General features: G+C 40.7%; 1 protein-coding gene across 4 annotated transcripts in view; it reads right to left on the reverse strand.

Moving 5' to 3' along the window:
• Positions 1 to 4,606: 4,606 nt before the first annotated feature.
• Positions 4,607 to 12,086, reverse strand: part of ARID4A (AT-rich interaction domain 4A) — a 43,541-nt gene continuing 36,061 nt past the window's right edge. Inside the window, exons 18-25 of one of the 4 annotated variants that reach the window (XM_048947280.1) lie at positions 11,481 to 11,565; positions 11,182 to 11,308; positions 10,840 to 10,902; positions 8,910 to 10,034; positions 8,611 to 8,715; positions 7,723 to 7,938; positions 6,452 to 6,598; positions 4,607 to 5,648 (exon numbers count right to left, since the gene is read on the reverse strand). In XM_048947280.1, the coding sequence (XP_048803237.1) occupies positions 5,545 to 5,648; positions 6,452 to 6,598; positions 7,723 to 7,938; positions 8,611 to 8,715; positions 8,910 to 10,034; positions 10,840 to 10,902; positions 11,182 to 11,308; positions 11,481 to 11,565 (1,972 nt within the window). In that variant the 3' untranslated portion in view covers positions 4,607 to 5,544. Of the gene's footprint in view, positions 5,649 to 6,451; positions 6,599 to 7,722; positions 7,939 to 8,610; positions 8,716 to 8,909; positions 10,035 to 10,839; positions 10,903 to 11,112; positions 11,309 to 11,480; positions 11,566 to 12,086 lie in introns of all 4 variants that reach the window. The other 3 variants (XM_048947277.1, XM_048947281.1, XM_048947279.1) reach the window with 3 other exon arrangements.

Consider the following 12,086-nt stretch of genomic DNA (forward strand, 5'->3'; position numbering starts at 1 on the left):
TCTGACAGATCCTGCTCTTACTGGAGTGTAGAGCGAGGGAGCCTTGCCCCTCTTTCTGCCCAAGTTTGTGTTGCATCTGTGTGAGTGCCAGGGCTCCAGCAACACACCTGGAGCCACTGCTGCCTCATTTCAAGCCTCCTCAGCCCCAAGGTGCACTCCAAACCACCTTATCAGTGAGGAGTGGGGTGTTGGCTACCCGTCCTGCCATGCTTTCACAGCAAGGCCCGCTTATCTCTGCAGAGAACAGAGCCTCTGAGCCCTGCAGGGCCTCCCTAGGGTGCTGTAGGCAACACATGAGGAAAATTATAGTAATAAACAAAATACTTACAGCTTTTTCTTGTCTTCAGGAGACGTGGGGTGGTGCCAGTTACACTTCAGGGCGGAGCAGGCAGCAGGAGGAGCTGGGATGAAGCACAGCCACCTGGTGATAAAGTGAAAAGGGAAAGGGTTAAAGAGTGAGCAGCGTGATGAACAATGGCTGTAAGACTGTGCACACGTGAACAAGTGGCTTGTTAAAAAGGATAAGTCACCCTTGCACAACACAAGCAATGTATTTCATATAAATGCCTTCTCTTGCTCCTCCTTACATAATCAGCAGAGCTGGCAGGATGGTGGCAAATTGGGTCAAGCTGTACCCAGATGAGGGATTAGCAACAAAGTGGTTTAGAAATAGCTGAAGAAACTGATGGGGCTGCATGGAAATACTGCTGGGTGACTCTGAAAACCTGGGAAATAGAGAGATGGAGCCAACACCGTGTAATAACTGTCCAGAGCATGGCTCAATACAAGCAAATGCACTGCTGCTAAATGTCCTGCAGGCTTGCACAGCTGCAATGGGCCTCTAGTGCTGATTCTCTATGCTGGCAAACTATGTTTTGCAGAGAAAGTAAGTAAGGTTCACAACGCTCGTGTGTTGTCATAGTGAGCTGTAATGCTAAATGAAAGCCAAATGCCATAAAACTGAGACAGACATATTTTCATCTTTGAAAGCTGTCAGTACAAGCCAACAGACAATACAAACCACGGGGAGCTGCAGACCTACAGCAGCACCAGCCAGCACAGCCCTGCTCTGAAACATGGGGAAACAGCAGGAATAACTGCACACATTGGGCTGAGAGTTCAGAACAGGGAAGGTAGTGAAGTCAGAAAGGGTGAGCTATGGTTAACTGCTGCATGGCTGAGTGTCCTACCTTCTCTGTTTTCTTTAAATGGCAAAATTCATCATCAGGCTGTGACTACTCAGAAAGTCCACCACCAAAGCGCATTACAGTAGGTACATTTTGAGACCAGTTGCGTTTAAAAAAGAAAAACTGAGTTTATATATTCCTCCAGAGCAGTGGATGAGAACAGTAAATCCTTGTGGAACTCATGGATTCCCCCCTTCTCCTCCAGAAACACCAACCCAAACCCAAACCAAGCAAGCACTAATAAATAATGGTCATCAGGTAGTCATTAATGAAGGTAAATGATTTTAAACTCTCTGGGGACGTGTTCACAAACCATCCTACCTGGAGGAAGAGAACATGGCAGAATGACAGAATTGCTCAAAATCTGAGGGCGATAGCTTGCTAAGTGTGAGCTAATTATAAAAAGCCTTTTTTTCTAAGCCCTGACGTTACAGTCAGGCTCTGGCAGCACCCCACTGGTTCTGCTGCTCTGTCATGTTCCTTCCATCTCCAGAGGTAGCCTTTATCCTGCAAACTGCAGCAAGCAATAAAATCCAAGTACAGAGACCTAAAAATAACTGAGGTTTCAGTGCACAGTATTTGCAAAATGCAAAGGGCACTGTGAAATAAACAGCTCAACATACCTCTGTGAACAGTCCTTTTTTTGTTGCAGCTTGTAAATCACTCTTCCAGCTCACCTGTCAGCTTTGTTTCAAGTGATCAAACCAAACACGCTCTTAAGAAGAGCAGAACCACTTTTCTCAGACTTTCTGCTGTAAAAGAATTCCAGTAAATGCTGCTCAGAAACCCATTTGACCACCTCAGACAAGCAGAGAACATTTTTTTAACGGGGAAAAGAACATTTTATTGGAAGGATTTGACACTGACTTGTCAGGGTGAAATTCCATCTGGCTGACAAAGCCGTTTGCAGAAAGGAGGTGCTCTCAGCACTGAGCAGAGAGCTCAGAATCCATGGATCCTGCTTCCCTCCCCACCAAACCCATTGTGTGCAATTCTAGCAGCCATTCCCACAGATGAACCTGCTTCAAAAATTGCTGCCTGGATTCATCTGTCACTGTGTATCAAAATTAATTTACAATCTGAGAGCAGCTTGCACAGAATACCACACAGTGAAGAACTGATTGCACTTTTTCCTCTCTAGCATCCCATAGCTTTAAGGTCTGTGCTGCTCCCTGTGAAAGTCAAACACAGTGCTTCAGGAAGATACAACTTACCTGCTCTTGTGCTTTTAATTATTAGTGTAATCCTATTTAAATTCTGTTGAAATAATGCTTTATTATTGTCCCAACATCTCTGAAAGACAGAAGCACTGATTAAGAGGTTTCTCAGATGCAAGGAGGAATCAGAAATGAGCAGATTAAACCATGTGTTGCTTAATTTACACCTTAGAAAAAACAAAGTCATCAGTACACACATAGCTGATACACACGTTCACAAAAAGCAACTCTAAGTTAAAAGAAGTAAGGATACAAACATTTTCTTACTGTCTGTCCTTGCATGCAAGTTTTACGTTGCTTTCTAGCGTTCAGATTAGCTGCTAATACACAACCTGAAGTAATCTGCCAGCTTTCTTATCAACAGTAGGTGGCAGGGGAGGGTCTGAATTTTCCTAGAGCCCAGCTCTTTCTAACAGTTCTAAGAGTATTTGATTCCATCATCCTCTGCAATTTATTTCACCTGCCAACTAAGCTGGAAGTCGTGCTTCTCATCTTGACACAACCTGGAGATCAGGAGGCAGGAGAACAGGGAGGTCTGCCAAGAGGGTGCTTTGGTTTTCATTGCTCCTGCAAACGTCTCTTAAAACAAAAACAAAAAAAATCCCAATTCAATACGTTCATAATTGAAGGCGCTGAAAAGGCACTCTGGAGTTTGCTTTATGGCAACAACACAGAAATGAGGGGATTGTGAAGTTAGAAATAAAAGACCTTGGAGAGTGTTTTGTCGATTTCAATTTTAGAGCAGCGTAGTTCCACATTATATAATGCTCTTTTCACTACAGTTTCTACAGGCATTTAAAAATATTCCTTGAAACATCCACTGAATAATCTCAGCTACCTGCTGTCCTTCTTGCCAGAGACAGAAGCAGGAAGGCAGTGACGTGCTCCAGGCTTGGCAGAAAGTCATCCACCTCTCCTGGCTGTGCAGCTCTCTGCTGGGACAGTCACAGAATTCAGGGCTCTGAGGAGCTCTGGGCTGATGTGAGCAGGTAAACATTCCTAAGAGATAAGGAGAAGCTGTAAGTGAACCTCTGTGCTGAAATACAGACAGTTGAGAGCCCATCCATGGCCTTACACATGCTGAGTGTGTGCACGTCTGCTGGAGACATCAAGCAATCTGTAGGCAGAAGTTAGAGACCTGTGTAAAGTAAGAACTGATCGTATTGGAATAGAAAAATTATTTCTAATAGCAGTCGTGGGAGGTGAGCTGAGGAACTGTGACCCACGTGATTTCCTTTGAAATCAGTATTGCTTTTTATTCACAGCTACGTAAGAGTAACAGTAAATCAGCTCAGGAAAAAGGTCTTCACAACCATTCAGGCAGATTGATCGTCCTGTTTAGGTAAGCCCAGGCATTTACAAGAACAATCATTTCAATAAAAATAGAATGTAAAGCCTATGTTTAAAACACGGCCTTTATTAATGCTGTCTACTGAGCTCCATAATTATCTTACATTGAAATAGTTCTGCTTTGCTTAAGAAAAGACAGAAAAAGTGCATTTACAAGAGTACTTTTTCTTTAATTTTCTGCAAAAATGGAAGGAATTGGAATCACAAGTTGACAAATGTTGTAAAATGAGATTTCAAGAAACATTGATTTTAGTAATGCTACTCCATCACTAGTGTTTCGTTCTGACTTCCTGCTGTGTGAACCAGAATATCCCGATATACAGTCTAGAGCATCTATGTTATTAGTCTACAGCATATTAAACACAGAAAAAGGGGCCAAGAACCCCTTCCAATGTACAAACATGAATAAAAAAATTGATAAAAAATCGCTTTTATACATAATGTATATGCAAACTGCTTTAAATACATGGTTTTGGAAGAGTTATTTACAAACTGTATCTGTCTGTGGGACAATCCACAGACAAAAGCATACAAAGTTGCTTTACCTTATGGTTGCATCTCAACTTTGGGAGATAGAAATTCATTCGGCAGCATAGCAAACATAAGAACTCGCGACAAAGTATCTTAAGGGCAACCCAACTGATTCTGTTCCTCCAAACAAGGTGAGTAGGACTGCCAAAGTTTTCCAACCAAAGTCAGAGTTGAATCCAGATGCCCGCTTCCACATCTGCGTGGTGGAGGACACAGAGCCGGACCCATTTCAATGCAGGCACGGGTAAATCCTCCTGTGAGAGCCAGAACTGACAGCTGTGTTTTATTGAAAGAGTGAACTAACCTAGTTTGGTTGCTTGCTTTTTTTTTTTTTTCTTTTTTTTTTCCAATTTTATTAATATTTTAAAAAATACATAAAAATACAACATCCAATGTCTGAATAAATATATTTAACAAGTTGCAAGATACCTTATTTTACACAAAAATTTCAGCTTTAGAAATCTTGTTAAATAACTTCATTGTTGTTATATATTCATTTTTCGTCTTTTTGTAACAAAATAAAAACTCTGAAATTACATAGAAAAAAGACAAAATATTTTTGTCAAGGGATAAGATAGTCCACTGAAAACCTATTCACAATTCCACTGTAAACATTAATAAACATTAAAATATTTGCATAATTGTGTGCTCAAAAATCCTATAAAAAGTGGAAGACTTATTACAACTGTAGTTTTCAGTCAACTACACTTCCTTTCACAATTTATTTTGTCCCATTTACACCTTTAAAACTGGGCACATTGCTGAACACGTACTTTGGCAGTTCTGTATAGCAAGTGCTTCCACAAAGAGGAACTACTCACCGAGTTACCACGGCTCGGTGAAAGTGCAGCAGTTACTCAGTTCATTTGGATAATACTCTGATGTCTCTACCTGGTGCACTTGCTTCTCTAAGGTTACCCGAGAACACCTGAATGCTTCATTGGACATAACTTTTCAAATTTGATAAGTGCCCTTGCTCTGCATTAACAAAAACAAAACAGAAACAAACACGATGACAAGCATGTCACGTTGTGCCTACAAACCTTCAATGAGCTTAATTTCTCCGAACGGTAACTTAAAAACAGAACAAAACAACAACAACAAAAGAGAGGGAAGGAGGGGAGAACAGATACAGTCCAGCAGTGGAAGTGTGTACAGGATATACTTGGCAATGTCAAACCAGTCGAGTGCTTTCTGTGGCTGAATGTCAGGATTGAAGTCCATGGCAGCAAGCTGCTGGCAAGGCAGAGCAACGTGTATCACCTGCATTCTACAGCAAGCACGTTTTGTGGAGGGGAGGACGACGATGGACTCATTCCAGTGTCTGATGAAGCAGATGACATGGATGCTCCTGCATGAGACACTGAAGACAGAGAACATGTCAGCATCGGATGACGAAAGCACAAGTGAGAATGAAGGTGCCTATACTTAATACATATTAAAAAGACCTCGGAGATTTGGTGTACTGCAGAAACAGGTGTGAACTTCTGGCAGCTCTTTCCGTTGTTATACTCACATAAACTCAATGAGTGACTTTATCCTTCCTGCATCACACACCAACTGCAACAATCCATTAGATGGTTTACTATGCTGACTCAAAACACAGAATCACAGAATGGCCAGGGTTGGAAGGGAGCTCAAGGATCACGAAGCTCCAACCCCCCGCCACAGGCAGGGCCACCAACCTCCCCATTTCATAGCAGCCCAGGCTGCCCAGGGCCCCATCAACCTGGCCTTGAACACCTCCAGGGATGGACGGGGCATCACAGCCTCTCTGGGCAGCTGTTCCAGCACCTCACCACTCTCATAGCAAAGAACTTCCCCCTGACTTCCAACCTCAATCTTCCCTTCTTAAAACTCTCCTCATGATTTCCCTAGAAATTCCACATTTCCAAAGGACAATTATAATACAGTCAGTAAATGTTTTTGCTAGGTTCACATTCTGGAAAGTCAAAGATACACTTTCTAAACATGTACATATATGAAAGATAACAGATACCACTTTTTCTCCCCCAGAATGCTGTTCAATAATTGCTTCAGGTTCTGTATTCTCATGAAAAATACTGAAAATCTCAGGGGAAGCATACACAGAATCACACAGGATAATAGGGGCAGGACGGGACCTGTGGATTACATTTAAGTCCATAAAGCAAAACTGAACGTTACCTTCTCTGTCTTTCTTTTTTAACCGCTTTCTTCTCCTGTCTATGGTGGCCACTTCTGACTTCAGAGACATGTAGTACTTTCGGATTTCCTGTAGCTTTTCTTGTAAGAAGGAGATCCTTTCAGTGCTGCTCATGTTGTCCAGTTCATCTTAAAAGTAGGAAGAAAAAGGAGGTGATGAAGAAACGAACGCAACTCTTCGAGTGTACAAGATGGAGCACTAAAGACAACACTTGCTTCTCTCAACTACACCAAAAAGGCACATTCCTAATTTAGAATAACAAAACTCACACAATTTTCTTTTTAGAAGGAATTTTCTTGCAAATTCCCCCAATCCAAGGCCCTTAAAGCAGGCAAATAACACAAGTAAGAATCATGCTGCCCATGAGGAAAGGTTACACTGCAGATATTCCACTCTTCCTGCTAGATGCACTCTTTAAACAAGACATCCTTCTTTACACAGTAACACATCAGGGAGAGGAGGGAGGTATCTAACACTCAATAAACTCTACTTATCAATTTTAATTTTAAGCTGTATTTATAATGAAAAACCAAGATAAGATACAGCAAATAGTTGTTTAGCATCCTAGTTTCTAATCCCCACCTCTTCAATCACAGCCTTGATTTTAGCAGTCTCAATTCCTGAACTGCAATTTAATAATTTGACCACTCCACCAAAACCTCAGTTTTTGGTTACATTCATTTTTTTGAGGAGCATAGGAGAGTTGGGATTCCAGTGGACAGAGGCTTCATAATTCCAAATTTACTGAAAGATGGCCAAAAATTATCTGGGATCAAGTGAACAGAGAAACATGGGAGAGGGTATCATAGAATCCTAGAATGGCCTGGGTTGAAAAGGAGCACAGTGCTCATCCAGCTCCAACCCCTGCTGTGTGCAGGTCGCCAACCAGCAGCCCAGGCTGCCCAGAGCCACATCCAGCCTGGCCTTGAATGCCTGCAGGGATGGGGCATCCACAGCCTCCTTGGGCAACCTGTGCCAGTGCCTCACCACCCTCTGGGGGAAAAACCTCCTCCTAACATCCAACCTAAACCTCCCCTGCCTCAGTGAAATGGGAAAAAAGGATAATTTTCAATTTATAATTATTTTAAATGAAACAGTAGTGAACATAACTGTGAAACTTAAGGATTAATTCCAAAAGCTCTGCTGAAATGTTTCTAAAATACTGAAGGTGCAATGCCTCAAGAAAGTTTGTGTTTCACAATTTTGGTTGATATTGAAAAAAAAAACCAAACAAAAAAAACAGCAATCTTACTGAGCTGAAAACTCCACTTGTATACTCTAGGTGAAGAATTCTGGTGGTGGTGTTTCTCTCTGTGTTTGTCCTTTTCTCCATCTTTGATGTGAGGTGAAATCACTCTTGCAGGTGATCGAGAAATCTTCTGTGGTTTTGATGAGTTTAAGTGTTTTACAGGAGTACATTTACTGGAACTGTCCAGGACAGGGAGGTCTTCACTATCACTGCTTTGTCCTGCAGTAAGAGAAATGTATTTGAATTTCATGAAAATGGTCAAGGTTTTAAAGCTGTAGCTGTAGTTAGAAAAATTATTAAGACAGACCAGTGGCTTCTTGCTCAGAAAATTCCAAAATGCACACTGGAAAAAACTGCATCAGATTCACTAGGTGCCTTTGGCTCCTCTTTTGGGATTCTAATTGAAAACAGACACTGAACAGTTTCATTTAAAAAACAAAAAACAAGCAGGTAACACACAACTGTGTGGATATTCTACACTGCTTGTGTATTTACTAAATTGCTTTAAAAACCTGAAACACTTCTAAAACATGACTAACAGCACAGAAGCTTTAACGAGAAACAGAAAATCATAAGCTACACAATACGCAAATATTTTGGATTCCCACAATAATTACAATATTCCACATAGCCAGTTAAGTATGCCTGAATATTCTACGTCAGATAATTACTATTTTAGCTTGATATTTTAAAACTTTAACAGTGCTCTTGTAGTGCCTAAATACACTGACTCATTCAATTCAGCCTCTTCAGTTTGGATCTAATCACCAAAAATGAGCTATGGGAACACAAGTCCTATCTAACAGAAATAACATGTCACAGTGAAACAGTGGGCCCTATGCATGTTTGTGTGACAGCATAACCTCCCCCTCATCTCCCTGAGGCATGTACCTGTTCCATTCTTTTCATTTTTGGCTGCAGCACTTGTTCGCTTTGGAGTACGCTTTTGTTTTTTTGCCAGCGTTCCACTATTGCTATCACTGGGCCTTTTTTGACCTACATGAGTTAGAGAAAAAAAAAAGAAAGCATCTCAAGTATTTCTGCTATTAGCCAGCACTTTTTATAAGCAAGAAAGACATTAAAAGCTAGAAGGCAAAGCAAAGTAGTAAGCTTTAGCAACGTAATACCAGACTTGAAGAAGTCCAGAAATCACTACAAACAGAGACTGACGCCTCCCAGGAAATGCTCACCCTTCTCTCCAACGTCTCTTTCTGGCACCACTATGCTACAATTGCTGGACGTAGTGCTGGCTTCAAATCCATTAGCAGACTCACTCTCACAGAGCCCTTCTTGAGATTCTTCTGCCACACTGTCCACTTCAATAGTCATGTCACTTTCGCTCTTGATGCTGCGGGACTCGTCTTGACTAAGTGTCAGAGGTGAGGCCACCGAGAAGCTCGACTGGACAGCAGCAGGTAAGGCAGCTGGATTTGAAGTATTGGGATCTGGCTTTTCCGATATCGTATCTTCACTACTGCTCTTCTCCTTTTCGTCCAAGTCATCCAAGTCCACTTCATGACAGAGCAAAGTTTCGGGACCGATGTGAGGCATTGTGTCATCCTCATCTTTCAAGGGAACGTTATCATTCTCTTCAGACGGACGCTGAAAGTTCTCGCTCCTCAGCTCTTCCCCATGCTGCACAGACTCTGCCACGAGGGATGGCATTTCTTCATTTTCAGTTCTGAGTGACCCTTCAGCATTCAGCCCTCTACATTCCTCTGCCCCAGTACATTCATTGGTCCTCTCTTCAGATACAATATTTGGGACTTCCATTTCACTCTCTCGTCGACTTCTTTTCTCAGGTGAAGCCTGCTCCAAAATCTTCCTTTTCAAAAGCTTCTTATCTTTTGTGGAAGGCTCTGTTTCAGTTTCAGTAGTGCTGGAAAACTCTTTGCAGTCCAAGGAAGACATGTCTAATCTTTCATTTTCTGTAAGAGACTCATTAGCCACCTCTTCTTGACTTCCTGGAGAAACCTTTGCATTCTCTAAGCAGAGATCTTTTGTCTTGCTCCTTCTCCCTTTTCCTTTAGGTGATTTTTCAGCTTCCCTCTTGACTTCTTCCGTTTGCTCTGTTTTATTCCCAAAAATCTGCACTATTTGTTCACTTTCTTCAACTTCCAGTTTCAGGATTTCTAATGGCTGCACTTGAGTCCTGTCATTTTCTCTCAGTGCGTGAGGAATCTTTGGGCTTTCCTCGTCTAGCTTCTCATCATTTTGTTTTTCATTCTTTTCCAGTTCTGAAGTTTCTGGAGAAAACTCCTCATTCATGTTCTTCTCAGATGATTCATCTGCCTCACTGTCAGAAGAAGCAGAGTCTGCAAAAATTTTAAAACAAAGAAATGAAGAAATGGAAGGGAAAAGCAAACCGTAGGTCATTTAATACAGAACTATTACTTTTTTCAACTACAAACTCTTTTCCAGTAATCTATGCAATTAAAATCAATTTACAACAAGCAATCCCCAAAAAACAACAAAAAAATCCACTTACTACAGTTCTTATTGCAACCCCAAGCCCCTACTCAACAATAGTAGTGATGGCAGTATTATTGCCTAAATTATCCAGTATAACTGTATCACAGTTTCTAGTAGCAAAAATAATTGTACAGATTCCCACGTGGACACTGCTAAATTATTGTATGAATCACAGACCACATAAAACTTCAGCATTATGATGTTACCAGAAGATTATTCAGGGACCCACACTAAAAAGAGGCGACGATTTCACTTCAGTTCTGATTTGCAGAGGCTTAGAAATACCAGAAATATCACTGTCATTTGTATATAATTAACTTCTTTACTGGATGATGTAGTACTGAGGCTGAGGACTTAATTTCCATTATAAACACTATTATTATTCCACTAGGTCTGCTCAGGATTAAGACTGAAAGGCTCTGGCTAAAGAGTATGGGATGACTTGCACTGTCACTTCCATGCCATGGCTCTCCTGTGAGCAAATTGTGTTCTCCAGCAGTTTCAATTCACCTGCTTCCTCAATAAAAATTCACAGGCAGGTTAAAAAAAATAATAATAATAATTAAAAATAATAATTTTAAAAATTTGTTTTCAAAAAAGGTACTAAAAAAAACCCTCAAAAACATACACAGGACTGAGATCACTCACCGTTTGATCCTCTATCAGAATCAAACATTCCTGAGCTACGTCTTGTCTGCCTGCGAGGTGTTGCTAAAATCAAAATTGAAAATATTAATTTTCACAGAGTCAAATCTGCACCAGAAACGTGTTTGTGTCATATTGCTTTGTACACTGACTGGTTAAGCAGGATTTTAAAGCTTCTGAAAGCACTCTGTTCACTGAAGGTGTCGTGTCAATGCACTGCATTACGTCACTGTTTACATGCACTTCCATGCCAGAACGAGAGTGCACCAGATGTACCTTCTGTTCCATTTGGCAAAGGTGAGGAATCTGACAAGTTGTTCCGTGCACTTCTGGCTCCTGATTTACCTTCACTATTCGGTGTTTTGGATAAAGATGTGTTTGATGGAAGAGTAGATTTCAGAGGAGGTCGCCCACGCTTCGATTTTTGTTTCTCCTCATCTTTCTTCTCATCCTTTTCACTGTCTTCTTTATTCTGGGGGAGAAAATTAACATTTTATTATTAAGGTGTAAAATTCTTCTCCTTTTTCCTTGCACATTTATTAGAAAGCCAGAGCTTGGACTGAATCTTTTTTTTCTTTAAATAAGGAACATAGATAGTCATAAGTCTGGTACCACAAGAAACTTATTGAAATCATCTGTATTACTTTTGTTTTTTTCTTCTGTTTTCTCTTTGGTCCTCCTTTGTCCACAGGCCAGATAATGCGATCAGCTTTCACCCATTCATCATACCTACAAGCAAGTCACAACATATTAGATACAAGAAGGCTGTTTGCAACAGGATGTTTAGAAAATTACAGAAAACATTTCCAAAGAGAGGCAGCAAAGCAGAGCACAGATCTGCAGATGTATGGAGTATCTGGCATTAGAAAGATCAACTACATTGCTAATAAATTATTACATTAAGTTTCAAAAAAAATCTAGTAATTTTTTTCTGAATTTCCATTAAACTGCCTGAAGGATACCGACCTCACAAACAAACTTCACATTGCCACTAAAAGGAATTTGCTCAATTTACTCAGAAATTCACAGACTTGGAACACCTGAAGTTATATACTTGAAAGGCTTTATTAAAAATAATTAGAATAATAAATTAATTCTGTTCTATTTTTGCTTATGTAATCACCATTTTCCAACCAACAACAAAACCTAGCAATTTCTACAGCTGTACTGAATATAAAGCATGGCTGCCAAGAGAAGAATCCTATCTTTTTGCTTTCTCTAGTTCCTTGCTGCTGGGCTCTCTCCTAACC

This window comes from Lagopus muta, chromosome 6, assembly GCF_023343835.1.
Source record: "Lagopus muta isolate bLagMut1 chromosome 6, bLagMut1 primary, whole genome shotgun sequence".
NCBI classification, from domain to species: Eukaryota; Metazoa; Chordata; class Aves; order Galliformes; family Phasianidae; genus Lagopus; species Lagopus muta.